The sequence below is a fragment of the Oncorhynchus clarkii genome, chromosome 10 (genome assembly GCF_045791955.1).
Source record: "Oncorhynchus clarkii lewisi isolate Uvic-CL-2024 chromosome 10, UVic_Ocla_1.0, whole genome shotgun sequence".
In the NCBI taxonomy this organism is placed as follows: Eukaryota; Metazoa; Chordata; class Actinopteri; order Salmoniformes; family Salmonidae; genus Oncorhynchus; species Oncorhynchus clarkii.
In genome coordinates this window covers 61,228,703-61,249,706 of record NC_092156.1, presented here as the reverse complement: position 1 = coordinate 61,249,706, position 21,004 = coordinate 61,228,703, and the positions used below count along the sequence as shown (strand labels likewise).

At 43.0% G+C, this 21,004-nt stretch overlaps 1 protein-coding gene across 3 annotated transcripts; it reads right to left on the bottom strand.

Annotated features, from left to right (window-relative positions):
- Positions 1–166: 166 nt before the first annotated feature.
- LOC139418908 (uncharacterized) lies at positions 167–21,004 on the bottom strand. 3 transcript variants are annotated; one of them, XM_071168691.1, is made up of 8 exons: positions 20,532–20,948; positions 13,804–13,870; positions 7,077–7,207; positions 6,731–6,877; positions 4,198–4,362; positions 3,749–3,860; positions 2,740–2,867; positions 338–1,483 (listed from the first exon to the last, which is right to left on the bottom strand). In XM_071168691.1, the coding sequence occupies exons 1-8, from the start codon at positions 20,742–20,744 to the stop codon at positions 551–553; spliced, it is 1,896 nt and encodes a 631-aa protein (XP_071024792.1). In that variant the 5' UTR covers positions 20,745–20,948; the 3' UTR covers positions 338–550. The 3 variants fall into 3 exon arrangements, 2 of the variants coding, with proteins under 2 accessions (XP_071024792.1, XP_071024791.1); XR_011635364.1 differs by lacking the exon at positions 20,532–20,948 and having other exon boundaries at positions 167–1,483; positions 4,198–4,529; positions 5,030–6,877; positions 13,804–14,283; XM_071168690.1 differs by lacking the exons at positions 338–1,483; positions 2,740–2,867; positions 3,749–3,860; ... (2 more) ...; positions 7,077–7,207; positions 13,804–13,870 and adding exons at positions 17,262–19,751; positions 19,945–20,075 and having other exon boundaries at positions 20,504–21,004.

The window sequence follows — 21,004 nt, the reverse complement described above, 5'->3', positions numbered from 1 at the left end:
TCCTATTTCTACAATTTATCTTAACCCCAATGCTAACTTTAACTTTTTTTTTTTAATTTTTACAATACAGCACTTTCTTTTTACTTTAACTGTGGAACCTAGTGGAAACCCTTTAAAGCTCGGTCCTTGCCCTATAGGTTCGTAGGAAGCCAACAAAACTAAGGTCATGTTTAATTCTTAATGATAAGTTCATTTTATTTGCTTTTTTTTTTATCAAAAGGACAACATGATATCTCATTTATTAAAATATTTGATCACCTATTTTTCTGTTGTTGTACATAAATGAACAGATCCCACCTGACTATGCCAAATAATGTGTTTTAAAAAGGGGTTATAAAACATATTGTTATGAATAGAACATAGGCAAAACCAAGTTCAGAGGTGAAATAGTGATACACTTCAATGTCAGTGTTTCGGCTAGCACATCAAAACAACAAGTCTGTATCATGTGAGTGTACCCAGATGCTCAACTAAGGGACCTAGTAATCCCCAAAAGTCTTACCCCCAGTACACTTCACATGATAAATAAAATATTTCAGCTAAAGAATAACTACAATTTCTCCCCATTGTGGGCACAGCTATGTCTGATGAGGTAACTCAGGAAGGAGAAGCTTTTGTAACATAGTTTGCACTTGAAAGGCCTCTCCTTGGTGTGAATGTTCTGGTGCTGTTTCATATATTTAGTCTTAGCAAAGCGCTTCCCACACGTGGGGCAGGCGTACGGCTTGTCGGCATCCGTCCTAATGCCCGGCCTTCCACATTGTGACCCAATGACAGAGGAGGTAGAAGCAGGCGCCACCGCCGTCAGGTGGTTAGTCTTTGAGCTCCCTCCTTGACCTCTAGTCATTGTTTGGGTGTTGCTGGGATTGTGTGCTGTGCTATAGGCTAGGTGCTTCTTGTGGTAAACGCCCATCTTGAACCTGTCTGCATTGGTGGGGTAACCTTGAGGTAACTGAGGAAAGCTAGACCCAGGCTTTCTATGAACCCAGTCACCAGACATTAAATGAGATCCTGAAGGAGAAGACAGACTTGCTGATAGACTACCACCAGGGGGGTCTCCCACCACTCTCTGTGAAGGCTGAAGCCCAGGGTGACCTGCTCTGTTCATCATGGATACTGTGGTGTTTGTATCATAGGAACAGGAGGGTCTATCTCTATCAGCCCCAGGCCCTGCTTCACCCCTGCACTGAGACTGTGAAGAGAAGGGTCTGGGCTGCAGACTGGATCCCTGACTGGAGCCTCTGTCTCTCTGATGACCACCAGGACTGAGGTTGTTCAGTCCATCTGTCCATTGGTTGTGTTCTGTGTGGTGGTGGAGTCTCTGTCTCTTGCAGTTGGGTCCTGGTTCCGATTCAGGAAGGAATAGTGACGGCTCCTGAGCCATGGTTCTGATCCGGGGCCAGGGTTTGTGACCAGCCACTTCAGAAGTCCAGTCTCTCCCACCAGTAACACCGGATATCAGCAAGTCTTCATGGACTGCAGACTGCAAACATAAATTGTACAGAAGAGCATGTGAAGGTTTATATAAGAAACTTTACTGTACACACAGAAACATGACACAATATTATAAAATGTTAAACACAGTTTAAAACACTGTGTTTAACATACTCTCTAAAACACACTCTCTAAAACACTGTGATTCAAGTACCTAACAATATGGAGCCATTGGAATGATACAAAAAATAACAAAATTCAACAAAATGGCATTAGTCACATCTATTCCACAAAAGGATACGTGACAAGTAGAATAACTTTTCTCACTATGGTAACACTTTAAATTTTCTTTAAATTTGGTATCCTCCCTTTGATAAAATGTATTTTAGAAAACTCTGGAAAAGGTTCAAAATTACATTATGTAAACATGACACTTTTTAGGACACCAGCCATCAACATATCATCTACTCTCTCTCATCATTCTTAACTCAATTCACCTCATCCAGTTCTCTATGCATCCATAACCAACATAATTAACTGCAAACTAGCTAGTACTACATTACATCTCACTATACTCTATACATGGGCCGTGTGCATTTTCTTCTGGTGTATCCTGAGGTAGCTCCTCTCTGAGAACCTCTACCTCCAGTGAGTACAGGTGAACCGCATTTCTCCCGTGAGGACCTTCAGGTGCATCTTCAGCTGGTCCTGACGGGATAACCTCTTCTCACACTGGGGGCAGTTGAAGGGTATTCTCCCTTGTGTGCATCTTCTGGTGGATCTGCAGGCTTTCCCCAGAACGAACACTGGAAGATCTTCTCTTTGCCACCAGATCTACTGATACTATTACTACTACTGTCATTTGTCAATAGGCTTGTATAGCCTTTTAGTGTTGAGGCTCTGGCATTGTCTGAGGTCTGGTTTAACATTAGGAGAGTGTGAGGAGGATGAAGGCCAGGTAGTGTATGTGTTGTCACAGGGTCCATGTTCCAGTTGATATATCCTATAGAAGGCAGGCTGAAGGCAGAACCTGTTAGGGAGTTAACCTGAGGCACCATTAGTCTCTCTGAATCACAGCTATAGGAGCAGGACGGAGCATCGCTAGCAGTCTGTGTCTGTTCTCTCCCGCCGCATACTGACACCTCCCCGTCCCCGCAGACCAAATCTACTCCTCGTCCTGGTCTCAGCCAGTCTGTTGTCATGGAGACTAAGTTTGGTTGTTTTGTGTTTGACTGTCTGTTTCTGGTTGTGGCTAACAGTGTTGTTCCCCAGCCCATAGTTGAGGAGGCTGTACCATCCACTGACCTCCACTATTTCGCCTCTGGTCCTGGCCTGCTCAGTGATGTCATCCCCTGGACCCTTGGCTGCACCAGTCTGGGCCTGGGAATCCAAGACGGCTCCCCAGTCTCCTCTGTTAGCCTCTAGCCAATCACCTACAGGAAGAGGTTACAAAATATACTTTATAAACATGGCAGAGAAAAATCTACATATGATGTTTTTGTCAATTACCAGGTCAAGTTCATACATTATAATGTGTGGTTTTGTATGTAAACTGTCGTGGAATTATCAGAATTTGTTGGTAACATTTGTAAGATATTTAATATTCATCAAATGTGTGTAAGTTACTTCTCATCAGAATGGTATATTTGTATAATACTGTGGTGAGGTTGCAGTTATCTGTTCTATGTCAAAACTAAGTTGCCTGGGCCGATGAGAGGGGAGAGGTCAAAGTGTCATCATGTGTAAACATATCTTATACTCCCTACCTTTCCCAGTGGGGAAAGGAGGGGTTGCAGTGTCTGGAATCATTCTATGCTCCCTCTTATTGTTGTTTCTATCTTAACCTATAGCCTCACCTCCTATCCGTGAGTTTGTCCAGGAGTTTGTATTTAGAGTGGGTTGTATATAAATGACAATTTGATATATGCCTGTTGATATGGAGGATTTGGTTTATGGTTCTGGGAAGGATACAAAGCTGAACAATGAGTTATGTCTATGCTGTCTGACTATGGGTGCCTTTGCTATTAAAGGAAATCAGTTGCATTGTAAGGGGACTCTCAGATGATTCACTGGGAGACACTGAATTATCTGAGAGTCACAGGGTTGTGATAGAGCTCATATAATTAAAGATGGACTTTGATAACTAACTCTGACTTGTGTGTGGTTTGCTCCCATGATTTGGTAAATAGAGACAATTTCCACGACAAAACATAAGTTGTATTGATTTTATGAATTAAGAAATAATAGCCAGGTGCATCACTATTCCCATTGAAGATCTATTACTGTATGTAGGTTATATGTATTTCTCCCCTACCTTGCTCCCCCATCTTTAGTCCACTCAGCAGGTCAATGCTCTCTGGTACATCTTCTATTGTCTCCTCTTTGACCAACAGCAGATCAGGCTTCCCATCCTCCATGTCTACTGACTGTAAGAGATACAGAGTGAGAGGATGTTGGATCAAGAAATCTGATATGAGGACCCAGCTATGGAGCATCTTCTGATTGGGCAATGAGGGATTGATATGAGCATTATGCAAACGTGTTAGTTGATTTGATTACTTGACACTCTTTAATGGTTTGATCATTCAAAAGGCATGATCCCACACTTAAGACACAATTAATCAAGACCTGGGCCCGTAGCCACAAAGAGTCATTGATCTAAAAGGCTAAACTGATCCTAGTTCAGCACTCCTACTCTGAGAGGCTTTGTGGATACGGGCCCTGACCTAATACCATTCAGACAGTAGTTCACAGTGGGCACACCTCAGTGAGACTGTGTGTGGTCCTGTGCTGCTCAGCTGGTTCCTCTGTGGGTTCAGGAGGAGGTGTAGTCTGGTTGTCCTCCATGACCATGGTCCCCTCAGGGTTCCCCAGACCTTCCTCACACCCCTCCTCCTTCACCAGCAGCACCTCTGGACCCTCCTCCTCCTGGAAGAGAGAGGTGATACAGACATACACTCCCTCAGGTACGTAAACACAGGTAATGAAAACACTTTCAACATGAATGATTTCACTGTTGTTAAACCCATCATGGTGGACATACATATAAATATGTTGTGGGTAAAAATAAGTCCCCTATGATAAGTCAGACAAACCTGACTAATTTTTTTTTTTTTTTTTTTTTTTTTTTTTTTTTTGAATTTTTACCCCTTTTTTCTCCCCAATTTCGTAGTATCCAATTGTTGTAGTAGCTACTATCTTGTCTCAATGCTACAACTCCCGTACGGGCTCGGGAGAGACAAAGGTATAGTCATGCGTCCTCCGATACACAACCAACCAAGCCGCTGCTTCTTTAACACAGCGCACATCCAACCCGGAAGCCAGCCGCACCAATGCGCCGGAGGAAACACCGTGCACCTGGCCACCTTGGTTAGTGTACACTGCGCCCAGCCCGCCACAGGAGTCGCTGGTGAGCGATGAGACAAGGACACCCCTACCGACCAAGCCCTCCCTAACCCGGGCGACGCTAGGCCAATTGTGCGTCGCCCCACGGACCTCCCGGTCGCGGCCGGTTACGACAGAGCCTGGGCGCGAACCCAGGGACTCTGATGCAGTACAGCGCCCTTAACCACTGCGCCACCCGGGAGGCCCAAACCTGACTATTTTGACATGTACAGTAGGTGTTTGTGTGTAGGTAGGTATATTTAGTAAGTGTATAATGGTTATAAAGCGCTATCAGAATATGCAGAATAGAGTGATATTAGATGTGATGTATATTAAAGAGAGTCTCAATGAAAGTCTTAGGATGAAAAGTCTCATTTAGGTGTTTATTGAACATAAACAAGTTTTAAACACACCATATGAAAACCACACGTCTCAACTGAAAAACTGCATTTTCTCATTAAAAATATCTTGGGTGGGAAAGAATATAGTAGTTGAATGGAAGTAATAAAATAGGCATTTATGAACATCATATCCTACAACGATGTTTCCCAACTCAAGTCCTCAAGTCCCCCAACAGAACCCATTTTTATTGTAGCACTGGACAATGAGGTGTGTTTGTCCGGGGCTACAACGAAAATGTGTACTTTTGGGAGACTTGACTGGAGTTGGTAAACACTGGCCTATACAGTACAAACCCTATACGTAATTTACTTTTTAGGCTTATATATCCTACAATGTCTGGGCCTTGCACTTCAACGCTCTTAGTTGTTATGGAAATTGACCCGCTGTTTACTTTTTGCATCTACGTCATCTCGCTGAGTCTATCTTTAATGCAGGGTTTCATCTAAGCCTCAGAAGCTATCGAGTGGAAATGGTTACTTTGTTATAGAGTGGAATGGTTTTTCTGCTTGTGTATCCTGAGGCATCTCCTCTCTGAGAACCTCTTCCTGCAGTGTGTACAGGCGAACGGTTTCTCTCCCGTGTGGACCCTCTGGTGCCTCTTCAGGTGACCAGCCTGGGTGAAGCGCATGTGACACTGGGTACAGCTGAAGGGTTTCTCCCCTGTGTGGACTCTCTGATGCCTCTTCAGGGTGCCAGCCTGGGTGAAGCACATGTGACACTGGGTACAGCTGAAGGGTTTCACCCCTGTGTGGACCCTCTGGTGGATCTCCACATTCTGGGAGCAGCTGAATCCTTTGTTACAAAACATGCAGAGGAACCGTTTCTCTTTACTATATCCTGATGTGGCTCCCCCTCCCTGAGTCTGGGCTGTAGCCCTGTCGTTTGAGTTCAATACCTGATCGAAAAGGACGCGGCCGTGTGACTCGGAAGGCCCCATTGACGTGGACACTGGGTCACGATCTCTGAACGCGGGTAAAGAGGAGTGGGTTGGGACATTTAGATTTGTCTCTATGCTTTCACTGTAGTCTAAGAAGTCACTGGTGCTGCCCTGAGAGTGTCCTCCTAAGTGAGTCTCTACATTCCATGTCAGAGGAGCGTCGCCCTCCACTTTCACAGTGACCTCATTTACAACCAGACACTCTCCTTTCTTATCTAGGCACCCTTCAGAGTATAGACCACTACTGTACCGGTTCCAGTCCCCTCTAGACAGATCAGTCTGTCTCTCTAAACTCAAGGGCATGTTGCCAGGGTCTATCTCTGTAGCGTAAGAACAAGACGGATCATTGCCTCCAGTGTCTAACGAGTCACCATCACCACGGGAATGAACAGTCCTCTGGTGAAATACCGGTAAATACTCTGAGCCAGGAGCAGGAGGACAGCCCAGTCTCCTCAGACAAAGTCTCTCTGGGTCTGATCTGTCGTCAGATCCTGTGTGTAAGAGGCTGTGTGTTACAGTTAAAGTCTCAGTGTCTGTCTCGGACTTGAGGACGGCGTTCGGCGTTCCACTGACCTCCGTGATGCTGCGTCGGGTCCTGGGCTGCGGTGCGGCGGCAGTGAGGTCCTCCGTGGCTTCAGGCGGTGCTGCAGTCTGGAGGTCCTCCTCTCCTACAGACCTCTCCTGCTTGACCCCAGGACCTGCAGCCTCTATATCTGCAGCCTGACACAAAAAGTGAGGTTATTATTACCGGTGTCCAGTTGAATTGTATAACAATGTCATAGGGAAGTCTCACAAGCTTCCTTATGGCAGATAAATACGGATGTACATGTAAGCAAGTGAATAGCTGAGGGGAGCCTTTTTGAAATAAACTGGCCACATTTGATGTACTGTAATTTTGATGTAATAATATTACACTAACCTCTATCACAATAATGTGCTCGGTTGAGGTTCCACTCCCCTCATCAACAGTGATTGGTTGGTCATCTCTCCATGTATTGTGTCCCGCTGGCTTCACAAAGCTCCTGTGGCCTCCAGTGAGATGTCCTTCACCTGAGAGAGTGATTGAGGGAAAGAGGTACTGGTTAGGTACAGCCAACCCTATATTGTACACTTTTGACATTGTCTACAATTGGTAAGGATGTAAAGTAACACTTCTCATAACTTCATGATATACTATTTATAGATTGATATGTTTCATGCATCACATTGTTTTCCTTGAGTAAATCAAGAATCTGGTTAGAATATGATAGTGCGTCTTTGACAGCTAAATAATCAGGGGAATTATTTCATACTATCCAGAAACTGACCAAGACCCAATTCTGGTTAACACATCTAAAGTTACACATGCTGAGGAGAACAGGGCTATAGGCCCCACAGCCTCTGTCATATAGTCCAATCGATATGTGCCAAACTTTAGGTGATATGTTCACTTTTTCATAAAAGCATGTGACTTGGTACACTTTGGGGCCCTGAATATGTTCAGATATGGAGCCATCGCAAAAACAACAGTTTTTCATTCAGCCGTAACTAAATGTATTTTGCGTCATATCTTCAGAATCAAACATGATAAACACAGAAAAGGTGACGTCTACACCTATGTTTTCATGGTCAACGATTACAATGACGCCCAGTACAACATCATAAATAGTTCAGTTTATTATCTAATGGAGGATTGCCATGGTAAGCCATGGGAAGAAATCCACTGAAAATCGCAGATTCTGACAACATACACAATATAATATTTCCGTGGCATACAGAGCCATAGTTGTCTGCTGCAGTGTTCTTGTGTTCTGTGAATTCACAGGGGTCACACAGTATCCACATTCACAACCAGGGGCAAGAAGATCCTTTGATTTGTCTGGGCCCAGGGATTTCATGGGCACGTATGCATCTCAATTGCTTGGCGGTTCCAAATGCCACCCACCACTCAAATTATTATTTCAGAAAATAACATTTCCATTTCGGAGCACTTCACAATTCTCCTTAAAGATCGCACTAACATTAAAGATATCAATCAAGTTCATTTTGAGACGTTCAAGAAGAACTAAACAGAACATTTGAAAATCTCCCAACCAATTCTGCTTTGTATTTGTTGATTGATGTCCAGCCCCAGACTCATTTATATAGCCCTTTTCACAACAACTACTGTCAGAGTGCTTCACAACAGCCTGGCACAATGTGGCAAGAAGAGAAAAAAGTTCAGATGGAAGGAACTTCCTTTAGATGTACCGGGTTGAAGGTTGGCGTGCAAGTGTCCATCTAGGTCAGACCAGTTGTCAATTTAGACGAGAGTATACACAGTATGTGTCCATTTATACAGTTGTTCATTTAGGCAAGATTCATGGCATGGATGACGCACTTACTCAATCCACTTCCTCCTCACTGGGACATAAAGCCCATAATGAGTCAAAACTGGGCGTTCTGAGAATGTCTCTTGAAGTGTTGTGTGAAATTTTGGCAACTGGTCTTCTTGTATAACGTACTGTTGTGTATTTTATTCGGGGCCAGAAGATGCAGCAGATTCTCGAGACAACCACTGCTGAAAGACTACATCCGTTTTCAAGTGGTTCTTGACAACATGGGAACATTCCAAACCATACAACAGAACAGATTTGACATTGCTGTTGTATTATAGGTGGACATTTGTTCTGAGTTCTGCTCAGACCTCCAAATGGGATGAGTTGGACAAATGCACAATGAGAGGTTATTGTCTAGACCAGTGTTTCCCAACCCTATTCCTTGAGTACCCCAACAGTACACATTTGTTTTGTAACCCTGGACAAGCCACCTGATTCAAGTTGTCAACTAATCATCAAGCCCTAAAATGAGCTGAATGTGTGTTTGTCCAGGGCAACTATAACTAAAAGTTGTAGTTGCACCAGCTTTCGGCTATACAACAGATTATAGTACTAATTTTCAGATGGCTTCTTTTCTCACTTAAATTAACTAGGCTACTTTTCACTTTGCTAGTCAGAAAAAAGTTGCCGAGCCCTCTCCCGCTTTCTATTGATTGGACAGGCACCTGTCAGTCAAAGTAAGCAATGACAAGGAAACACTGCTGGTTTGACAGTCTGCTGTCTGTCCCTCCTTCCGGTTCCTGAGTGTGTGGGATGCGTGCGCTGCTGTTGCAGTCAGAGTCGAAGTGAGAGGATTTACTCCTTCCAAAATCTTTCCGCTTGAGATGAGCCCTTTTTTGTATGGAGATCGATGAGTGTCGAATTATATGAGGCTTATTTGATCGAATAGAAGTCTCGTAATGTTTAGGCTGTTACAAAATGTACTGATAAGTGGATGCTCATGGCATTCCGGCAACTTTGACGAAAAACAACTTAATTATGCCTGTTTGTCACACGTATCTGCCCTCTCATTGGCTAGAATGGTCCCACCTGACCTCGCCTACCTTCCATCATCGAGGACATGTATTTCCATTATTAGAGCGACCACTCAAATATCTTGTCAATATAATAGATCATCTTTGACGTAGTCCAATTTCTTTACACGGAGGGAGAGAGCGTGATGCTCCTTCCTCGTCGCTCTGAGTGAATTTGCACGTCCCATACGTGGTAACGATGAGTCGAGATCCACTTAACCTATTATTTTCTGGCACATTTATTTTGTTTTTTTTATAACTCATACAACGTCTTTTTGTCCATTATATCGCATCTGGACAAATAAACTAAAGATCGTGTTCGTATTGTCGATATGAAGTCCATCAGGACATGCCAGACAGTGACGTTAAACAATTTCTGTTTACATGTATAATATTTTTGACCAGAGTGAGGCTCTCTCTCCGATTGTTCCTGTAGTGAGGAGGATTCTTCATTGAATGTTTTCATAATTTATCTGCAAATAATCGCCAAAATGCCTACCAGTATGCAAATTAGGGAGCCATGTGAACGGCTCTGACCGATAAGATTCGGTAAGTTTCTGACAAGCCAGAACTTAATTGAGCATCTGTTCTGTTTATTTTTAGGGACCCATTTTGTCATTTGAAAAAAAGTGCCCATCACACAATTTGTTTGATTTTAAATGTAACCTTTAATTTAAGATAATTTGGGCTATTTACTTCATTGGCTGGCTACTTTTTCTATTTTGGCTGTGCTTGTGGAAAACACTGCTAGAGATTTTCCAGCTGGGAGAAGAGGGTCCACTCCATATTTCTGGATTTGTATGATGTGGTTTTGGTCATGATCGGGTCAATGGTAATAAGGAATAGAATAGGAGATTAGAGTGAGCTCTGTCTCACTCCAAACTGCACAGGGAATGGCTGTAGAAAGTCTACACCTCATGGATTTCTTCACATTTTGTGTTACAAAGTGGGATTCAAATTGATTTGTCTTTTTTTGGGGTCAACAATCTACACAATACTTTTTAAAAAAATGAATGAAAAATAAACACTAATATACCTTGATTAGATAATTATTCCTCCTGAGTCAGCTGTGGGTCTTCTTTGGTTTGCACACCTGTATTGTACAATATTTGTCCATTCTTCTTACTTTCATATATCTTTTTTAATCAAGCTCAGTCTTGCCATAGATTTTCAAGCAGATTTAAGTCATTCACTGTATTCTCGGTAAGCAACTCCCGTGTAGATTTGGCATTCTGTTTTTGGTTATTGTCCTGCAGAAAGGTGAATTCCTCTCCCAGTGTCTGGTCTTTGCCGATGTCAAGCATACCCATACCATGATGCAGCCACCACAATGCTTGAAAATAAGGAGGCAATTACTCAGTGATGCGTTGTTGGATTTGCCCCAACCATAAGGCTATGCAATTAGGCCTAAAAGTGCATTCCTTTGCAGTATTATTGTTGCATGTTTATGAATATTTTTATTCTGTATATTTCTATTCTTTTCACTCATTATTTAGGTCATTATTGTGGTCACTACAATGTTGATCCATCCTGTTTTCTTCAATCACAGCCATTTAACTCTGTAGCTGTTTTTAAAATCACCAATGGCTTCATGGTGACATCTCTAAGCAGTTTTCTTTCTGTCCTGCAGCTCAGGTCAGAAGGATAACTGCACCTTTGTGTCTGGAGGATTTAATATATAATCCACAGCCTACATTATTAACTTGACCATGCTTAATTAAGGACATATTCAATGTCTGATTTGTCATTGTTACCCATCTACCAATCCCTGCCCTCCTTTATGAGGCTTTCGAAAAGCTACCTGGTCTTTGTAGTTGAATCTGTGCTTGAAAGTCAATGCTTGACTGAGGGACCTTACATATGTTGTATGTATGTACATATGTTGTATGTTTATTTGTACTATTTTCTACATTGTAGAATAACAGTGAAGACATCAAAACTATGAAATAACACATGGAATCATGTAGTAACCAAAAAGGTGTTAAACAAATCAAAATATATTTAATATTCTTCGAAGTCGCCCAACTTTGTCTTTCACAGCTTTGCACACTCTTGGCATTCTCTCAACCAGCTTCACGAGGTAGTCACCTGGAATGCATTTCAATTAACAGGTGTGCCTTGTTAATTTGTGGAGTTTCTTTACACCTTAAGTTTGAGCTAATTAGTTTTTCTGTGATAAGGTAGGGGTGGTATACAGAAGATGGTATTTTACCAAATAGGTCCATATTATGCCAAGAACAGCTCAAATAAACAAAGAGAAAGGACAGTCCATTATTACTTTAAGACATGAAGGTCAGTCAAACCGGACATTTTCAAGAACTTTTAAATTTCTTCAAGTGCAGTTGCAAAAACCATCAAGCACTATGATGAAACTGGCTCTCATGAGGACAGCCACAGGAAAGGAAGATGCAGAGTTACCTCTGCTGCAGAGGATAAGTTCATTAGAGTTACCAGCCTCAGAAATTGCAGCCCAAATAAACGCTTCAGAGTTCAAGGAACAGACATCTCAACATCAACTGTTCAGAGGAGACTGAGTGAATCAGACCTTCATGGTCAAATTGCTGCAAAGAAACCACTACTAAAAGGACACCAATAAGAAGAAGATACTTGCTTGGGCCAAGAAACAGCAATGGACATTAAACCAGTGGAAATTTGTCCTTTTTTCTGATGAGTCCAAATTAGATTTTTGGTTCCAACCGTCCTGTCTTTGTGAGATGCAGTAGGTGAACGGATGATATCTGCATGTGTGGTCCCCACTGTGAAGCATGGAGATGTGATGGTGCTTTGCTGGTGACACTGTCTGATTTATTTAGAATTCAATGCACACTTAACCAGCATGGCTACCACAGCATTCTGCAGCGATACGCCATCCCATCTGGTTTGCGCTTATTGGGACTATCATTTGTTTTTCAACAGGACAATAACCCAAAACACACCTCCAGGCTGTGTAAGAACTATTTGCCCAAGGAGGAGAGTGATGGAGTGCTGCATCAGATGATCTGGCCTCCACAATCACCCGACCTCAACCCAATTGAGATGGTTTGGGATGAGTTGGACAGTTGAGTGAAGGAAAAGCATCCAACAAGTGCTCAGCATATGTGGGAACGCCTTCAAGACCGTTGGAAAAGCATTTCTCATGAAGCTGGTTGAGAGAAAGCCAAGAGTGTGCAAAAGTTCTCATCAAAGGGTGGCTACTTTGAAGAATATAAAATATAATTTACTTGTTTAACATTTTTTTGGTTACTACATGATTCCATATGTGTTGTTTCATAGTTTTGATGTCTTCACTATTATTCTAGAAAATAGTCAAAATAAAAACCCTTGAATGAGCAGGTGCCCAAACTTTTGGCTGGTACTGTGTGTGTGTGTGTGTGTGTGTGTGTGTGTGTGTGTGTAGTGTATATAAAATCAGCAAAAGAATACACATCCCTTTTTCAGGACCCTGTCTTTCAAAGATAATTTGTAAAAATCCAAATAACTTCACAGATCTTCACTGTAAAGGGTTTTAACACTCTTTCCCATGCTTGTTCAATGAACCATAAACAATTAATGACCATGCACCTGTGGAAAGGTCGTTAAGATACTAACAGTTTACAGATGGAATAGCAAAATGAGGTTTGAGGTTGTGCATGGCATCCTTGTAGTCATTGACCATCAAAACATAAGGGTGGGTATACATCAACTTTTCTGTAGTATCATGTTTGATTTTGTAGATGACACAAAACACATTATTTGGTTATGGCGGAATGGAAAAAAAGCCTCCGTGTTGAGTTTTTCTTTACGATGGTTCCATATGTGTTCAGGGCCACAAACTGTACTTGTGTGCCAACGGTGTGTTTGTAAAGCTCTGACCGAGAAGCTGGGTTCATCCGAGCGTTCTGACCTCACAACTGCAGTCAAGCACCTAATCTAACTGTCTGAAGTTGGCTAGTTACTTCCAGACACGAGAGAACACCTCACTCTGCCCATTCTATTCGCCCTTATCAGAGGTGGTTAGGCTGTTTTCATGTTATGTATAGCGTTGGTGACAAATTGCGCTCGCAACAATTTACGTTTTTTTTGCCGACGTTTACTGACACGTTTACTGTCATATTTAACGGGCGTTGCGCGTTCGTAAATTAAACAGTTATTCTGCGCTCTCTGGCACAGACGAAAGTGCTCTGAAATCGGAGTAGATAGGCAGAGTGAATTTACGAACGCACCCTTGTAAGTGTAACGTTCTCATGAAAAGGTAACAATTTCCACATATTGCCAGGGCTAATCCGCAAAAATGTACCTCTTGCCGTTACTCTGTATCCGTCGAGTATCTTGACACTTCTCGGGCTGGCGAGGACGCGTTCCCGTGACACCTTCATTTCCAGTAGCTGTAGTTTCCTCCTCAATGCCCTGTTTTCTTTCTGGCTTTGAGATATTTCCAAACGAAACACTTCATAATCGTCGTCTACGACTTTACAGATCTCCGCCACGGCTGCATTTGCTAGCACCTCCATAATGGAGGCTATTTGAGTGTGAAAAACCACACAGTTCGAGTTAGCCATTGTTAGCAGCAGGCTAACATGAACGTTACCTAGATAGATAGGACTGATAGATGCTATCTCCAAATCGAATTAATGACTACATGGGATAAGTATGTTATGCTGAACAGTTAAGAGTCATATTTCGAGTTCCATTGTTGTATAAATAAAAACGCTAACGTGTTCTTGATTCCTGTTTACTTCTTCTTCTTTGGAGTTTAACGGCGGTTGGCATCCAGTATGTTGCATTACCTCCCCCAACTGGACTATAATATAAATCCATTATACTTTGTGAAATAAAATAAATTGGGGAAAAAAGACAAACAATAAATATATATAAAAAGAAACACCCAACTAACCCTACATTCATTAAAAACCCACTACCACATTCCACTACTTTGACGCTATCTGCTCCTGATACACCAAAGTGTAATGAATAACTTCACCATGGTCAAAGGGATATTAAATGTCTGCTTTAAAAAATATACACTGCTCAAAAAAATAAAAGGAACACTTAAACAACACAATGTAACTCCAAGTCAATCACACTTCTGTGAAATCAAACTGTCCAAGCAACACTGATTGACAATACATTTCACATGCTGTTGTGCAAATGGAATAGACAACAGGTGGAAATTATAGGCAAGACACCCCCCCCCCCCCCCAAAGACACCCCCGAATAAAGGAGTGGTTCTGCAGGTGGTGACCACAGACCACTTCTCAGTTCCTATGCTTCCTGGCTGATGTTTTGGTCACTTTTGAATGCTGGCGGTGCTTTCACTCTAGTGGTAGCATGAGATGGAGTCTACAACCCACACAAGTGGCTCAGGTAGTGCAGCTCATCCAGGATGGCACATCAATGCGAGCTGTGGCAAGAAGGTTTGCTGTGTCTGTCAGCGTAGTGTCCAGAGCATGGAGGCGCTACCAGGAGACAGGCCAGTACACCAGGAGACGTGGAGGAGGCCGTAGGAGGGCAACAACCCAGCAGCAGGACCGCTCCCTCCTGCCTTTGTGCAAGGAGGAGCAGGAGGAGCACTGCCAGAGCCCTGCAAAATGACCTCCAGCAGGCCACAAATGTGCATGTGTCTGCTCAAATGGTCAGAAACAGCCTCCATGAGGGTGGTATGAGGGCCCGACGTCCACAGGTGGGGGTTGCACACCGTGCAGGACGTTTAACATTTGCCAGAGAACACCAAGATTGGCAAATTCGCCACTAGCGCCCGGTGCTCTTCACAGATGAAAGCAGGTTCACACTGAGCACATGTAACAGACGTGACAAAGTCTGGAGACGCCGTGGAGAACGTTCTGCTGCCTGCAAAATCCTCCAGCATGACCGGTTTGGCGGTGGGTCAGTCATGGTGTGGTGTGGCATTTCTTTGGGGGCCGCACAGCCCTCCATGTGCTCGCCAGAGGTAGGTACCGAGATGAGATCCTCAGACCCCTTGTGAGACCATATGCTGGTGCGGTTGGCCCTGGGTTCCTCCAAATGCAAGACAATGCTAGACCTCATGTGGCTGGAGTGTGTCAGCAGTTCCTACAAGAGGAAGGCATTGATGCTATGGACTGGCCCGCCCGTTCCTAAGCCCTGAATCCAATTGAGCACATCTGGGACATCATGTCTCACTCCATCCACCAACGTTGGACCACAGACTGTCCAGGAGTTGGCGGATGCTTTAGTCCAGGTCTGGGAGGAGATCCCTCGGGAGACCATCCGCCACCTCATCAGGAGCATGCCCAGGCGTTGTAGGGAGGTCATACAGGCACGTGGAAGCCACACACACTACTGAGCCTCATTTTGACTTGTTTTAAGGACATTACATCAAAGTTGGATCAGCCTGTAGTGTGGTTTTCCACTTTAATTTTGAGTGTGAGTCCAAATCCAGACCTCCATGCATTGATACATTTGATTTCCATTGATAATTTTTGTGTGACTTTGTTGTCAGCACATTCAACTATGTAAAGAAAAAAGTATTTAATAAGAATATTTCATTCATTCAGATCTAGGATGTGTTATTTTAGCATTCCCTTTATTTTTCTGAGCAGTGTATATTGAAATACCTATAGATGCCCTTCTTTGCGAGGCATTGGAAACCCTCCCTTGTCTTTGTGGTTGAGTCTGTGTTTGAAATTCACTGTTAAATGCAGCAAGAGGGAGAAACGGTCTAGAATACTTTTGGGCTCCTGAGTGGTGCAGCGGTCTACGGCACTGCATCTCAGTGCTAGAGGCGTCACTACAGACCCTGGTTTGATTCCAGGCTGTATCCCAACTGGACGTGTTTGGGAGTCCCATAGGGCGGCGCACAATTGGCACAGCGCCTAATTTTCTGAAGTCAGATTTGGCTGTAAAGGATAGCATAAGGGACAAGAAATAGCTAGCCACAATCAAACAATCCAATGTATTTAAAAAGCCCTTTTTACATCAGCAGATGTCAGTGCTATACAGAAACCCAGCCTGAAAACCCCAAATAGCAAGCAATGCAGATGTAGAAGCACAATGAGGTTCATTTTGAGAAAAGACAGCTAACCTTGTTAGCTACCTAGGTATAACTAACTAGCTAGCTAATAGCTAGTTTAATTTCTCACAATTATAACGCAAACAAAATGTTGATTAAAAACAGCATATTATTGACCTAAAAAGTTAGCTGTGTTAGCCCAGTCTCTATAATATCTAGAGTCAGGGTCCAGGGCCAGGATTGCCTTCATAAAGTATTCGCACCCCTTGACTTTTTCCATATTTTGTTGTTACAGCCTGAATTGAAAATGCATTAAATATAGTGTTTTTGTCACTGGCCTACACACAATACCCCATAATGTCAAAGTGGAATTATGTTTGACATTTTTACTAATTAATTAAGTATTCTATCCCTTTGTTATGGCAAGTCTAAATAAGTTCGGCAATAAAGTTGAACATGATTTTTTAATGACTCTGTTCCACACACATGCAATTATCTATAAAGGTCCATCAGTGAATTTCAAACACAGATTCAACCACAAAGACCAGGGAGGTTTTCCAATGCCTCGCAAAGAAAGTCACCTATAGCCGTTTCAATTGTTGTTGTTTTTTAAAGCAGACACTGAATATCCCTTTGAGTATTAAGTTATTCATTACACTTTGGATGGTGTATAAATACACAGTCACTACAAAGATACAGGTGTCCTTCCTAACTCAGTTGCCAGAGACAAAGGAAACCGTTCAGGGATTCAATCATGAGGCCAGTGGTGGCTTTAATAGTTAGAGTTTAATGGCTGTGACAGGAGAAAATTGAGGATTGCTCAAGAAAGTTGTAGATACTCCACAATACTAACCTAATTGACAGAGTGAAAATAAGGAAGCCTCTACAGAATAACACAATTCCAATACATGTATCCTGTTTGCAACAAGGCACTAAAGTAATACGGTAAAAAATGTGGTAAAGAAATTAACTTTTTGCCCTGAATACAAAGTGTTATGTTTGGGGCAAATCCAATACAACATATTACTGAGTGAGTACCACTCACCATATTTTCAAGCATAGTGGTGGATGCATCATGTTATGGGTATGCTTGTAATGGTTAAGGAATGTGGTGTTTTTCAGGATAAAAGAGAAATGGAAGTTAAGAGTTAAGTACAAGCAAAATCCTAGAGGAAAACCTGGTACAGTATGCTTTCCTCCAGACACCGGGAAATTAATTCACCTTTCAGCAGGACAATAACCTAAATCATAAGGCAAAATATACACTTACCAAGACAACAAATGTCTTGACTTAAATCAGCTTCAAAATCTATGGCAAGAGATGAAAATGGCTGTCTAGCAATAATCAACAACCAACTTGACAGAGCTTGAAGAATTTGAAAAATAATTATGTGCAAATATTGTACAATCCATGTATACAAAGCTCTTAGAGAATTACCCAGAAAGACTCACAGATGTAAACACTGCCAAAGGTGATTATAACATGTATTGACTCAGGATTGTGAATTGTTCGTAAATTAGATAACTGTATTCCATTTTCAACAAATTTGCAAACTCACGATGGGTGAGAGACATTTGAATTCAGGCTGTAACACAACAAAATGTGGTACAAGTCAAGGGGTATGAATCATTTCTGAAGACACAGTATTTCCAGCCTCCAAACATGGAAATGGAAAGAGACATCTGTCACACAAACCACCACAAAGTGTAATAACATTTTGACGATTTTCATTAGGCAAGAATTTATACTACTGTCCACACAAGTCTCTGTGTCAGCCATTCATCTCTGCCTTGGAAATATGCTAGTGCTCTCGTCAAACCACATTGCATTTTGTTATACCACTTGTTTTCAAGTCCATTCGCAAATTGTTCATGCCTCTGATATGCGGTAGCCTAATGAAAAATAAAGGTATAATAGTCTAAAGTTTTTTTTTACATTTTGTTTTAATTATTGTGATAGGCTCATGTTTTACCGGTACGGCGTAACCCCACTATTTATTTTGCTGGGATGCGGTCAGGACCGCCTTACTTTCAATCCTGATTACATGTCATACAAGGGCCGCGTGCATTTTCTGCTGGTGAATCCTGAGGTAGCTCCTCTCTGAGAACCTCTTCCCGCAGTGTGTACAGACAAACGGCCTTTCTCCCGTGTGGACCTTCAGGTGCATCTTCAGCTGGTCCTGGCGGGAGAACCTCTTCTCGCACTGGGGGCAGCTGAACGGTTTCTCCCCTGTATGGACCATCTGGTGCCTCTTCAGGTGGTCCTGGCGGGAGAACCTCTTCTCACACTGGGTACAACTGAAGGGGTTCTCCCCTGTGTGGACCCTCTGGTGGATCTCTACCTTCTGCAGGCACCTGAAGCCTTTGTTACAGAACATGCAGAAGAATCGTTTCTCTTTACTATTGCCTGATGTGACTCCTCCTCCCTGAGCCTGGGCTCTAGCCCTGCTGTTTGAGTTCAATACCTGATCGAAATGGACACGGCCGTGTGAATCTGAAGGCCCCATCGACGTGGACACTGGATTGCGATCCCTGAACACGTGTAAAGGAGAATTGGTTGTGACATTTAGATTTGTCTCTAAGCTTCCCCTGTAATCTAAGAAATCTCTGCCCTGTGAGTGTCCGTCTCCAAGGTGACTATCTGCATTCCATGTGGGAGGAGCATCGCCCTCTACTTTCACAGTCACCTCATCTACCACTATAACCTCCCCTTTCTTATCTAGGCACCCTTCGGAGTATATACTACTACTGTACCGGTTCCAGTCCCCTCTAGACAGATCAGTCTGGGTCTCTAAACCTAAGGATATGTTGCCAGGGACCATCTCTGTATCATAAGAACAAGACAGGTCATCAACCCCAGTGTCTAACACGTCACCATCTCCACGGGAATGAACCGTCCTCTGGCTCTGATGAAATACTGGTAAGTAATCTGAGCCAGGAGCAGGAGGACAGACAAGTGGCCCCAGCACCAGTCCCTCTGGGTCTGATCTGTGGTCAGACCCTGTGTGTAAGAGCCGGTGTGTTACAGTTAAAGTCTCGGCGTCTGTCTCTGACTTGAGGGCGGCGTTCAGCATTCCACTGACCTCCGGGATGCTGCAACGGGTCCTAGCCTGGGGCGCGGCGGTCAGGTCCTCTGTGGTTACAGGGGACGCCACTCCAGACGCTGCTCCAATCTGGATGTCTCTGCTGTGCCGTGGGTCCTCTCCTTCAGACCTCTCCTGCTTGACCCCAGGACCTGCAGCCTCTGCATCTACAGACTGACACAAGAACAGAGGAGGTTATAATCGGTACAATGGTTGAATTGGATGACAATGTCGTAGGGAAGTCTCACAAACTTCCCTAGGGCAGATACATATTGTTGTGAGCCAGTGAATAGCTGAGGGTAGCATTTCTGAAATGAACAAGTCACATTTGATGTACTGTAATTTTTTGTTACACTACGACACTAACCTCTATCACAATAACATGCTGGGTTGAGGTTCCACTCCCCTCATCTATAGATATGGGCTGGTCATTTCTCCACCCATTGTGTCCCGCTGGCTTTACAACATTCCTGTGGCCTCCAGTGAGATGTCCTTCACCTAAGAGAGTGATTGGGGGAAAGGGGTGGTTAAATTAGATCATGTGAATGCTCAAAGCTATATTATATGCTATTTACACAGTCTACAATTGGCAGGAATGTAAGGTAACACTTCTCATAACTTGTTGACATACTATTTATTGATTATGTTCCATCCGTCACATTATTTTTTAAAGTATGATAATAGTACATTCAGTAAATCAAGAATCTGGTTATAATGAGTGTCTTTGTGCAATAAGAATTTGTTCTTAATTTGCCTGCCTCGTGAAATAAAAGTAAAATACAACAAATGCGCAAGATAGTATGCAATACTTCCCCTGGTTACTTGGCTATCAAAAACTGAGCAAGACACAATTCCAGGTAACACTTATAAACACATGCGAACCGGGTTCGAGAGCCCCCGCAGCCTTGGCCTTCTGCAAAATGTACCTCTTGCAATTCCTCTGTATCGCTCTCGCATTGTCCTCTCTGCGCGCTCCCGTGCTACCTTCAGCTCCAGTAGCTGTAGTTTCCTCCTCAATGTCCTGTTTTCTTTCTGGCTTTGCGTTATTTCCAAACGAAACACTGCATAGTCGTCGTCTACGAGTTTACTGATCTCTGCCACGGCTGAATTCGCTAGAACCTCCATAATGGAGGCTATTTGAGTGTGAAAAACCATACAGTTAGCCATTGTTAGTTACCGTTAGCAGCTAACTAGCGTTGCCTAGATAACGTCAATCAACCAAGTCCTGTCTCCAACGCGAATTAAAGACTACATGGGGTAAATATGTGATGCTGTGCAGTTAAATTAGTAGTACTTTTTATTCACTTGGTGTTAATAAACTTAAAAATAGCAACATTAAAAACGCTAACGTGGAAATTGTTCTTGGTCATTGTTTCCTGTAGAGAAAGGATGTTATTGGTTAGGGTCATAGTGCAAATGGTGTGGCT

What these genes read in the sequence shown, in the direction of transcription:
- LOC139418908 (XM_071168691.1), bottom strand. Translation starts at nt 20,744, where the DNA reads ATGGCTAACTGTATGGTTTTTCACACTCAAATAGCCTCCATTATGGAG. An exon ending in CCACACACAGTCTCACTGAG is followed by an intron (nt 3,861 to 4,197) that starts GTGTGCCCACTG and finishes TATCTCTTACAG; the next exon opens with TCAGTAGACATGGAGGATGG. An exon ending in CCAGAGGCGAAATAGTGGAG is followed by an intron (nt 1,484 to 2,739) that starts GTCAGTGGATGG and finishes TTATGTTTGCAG; the next exon opens with TCTGCAGTCCATGAAGACTT.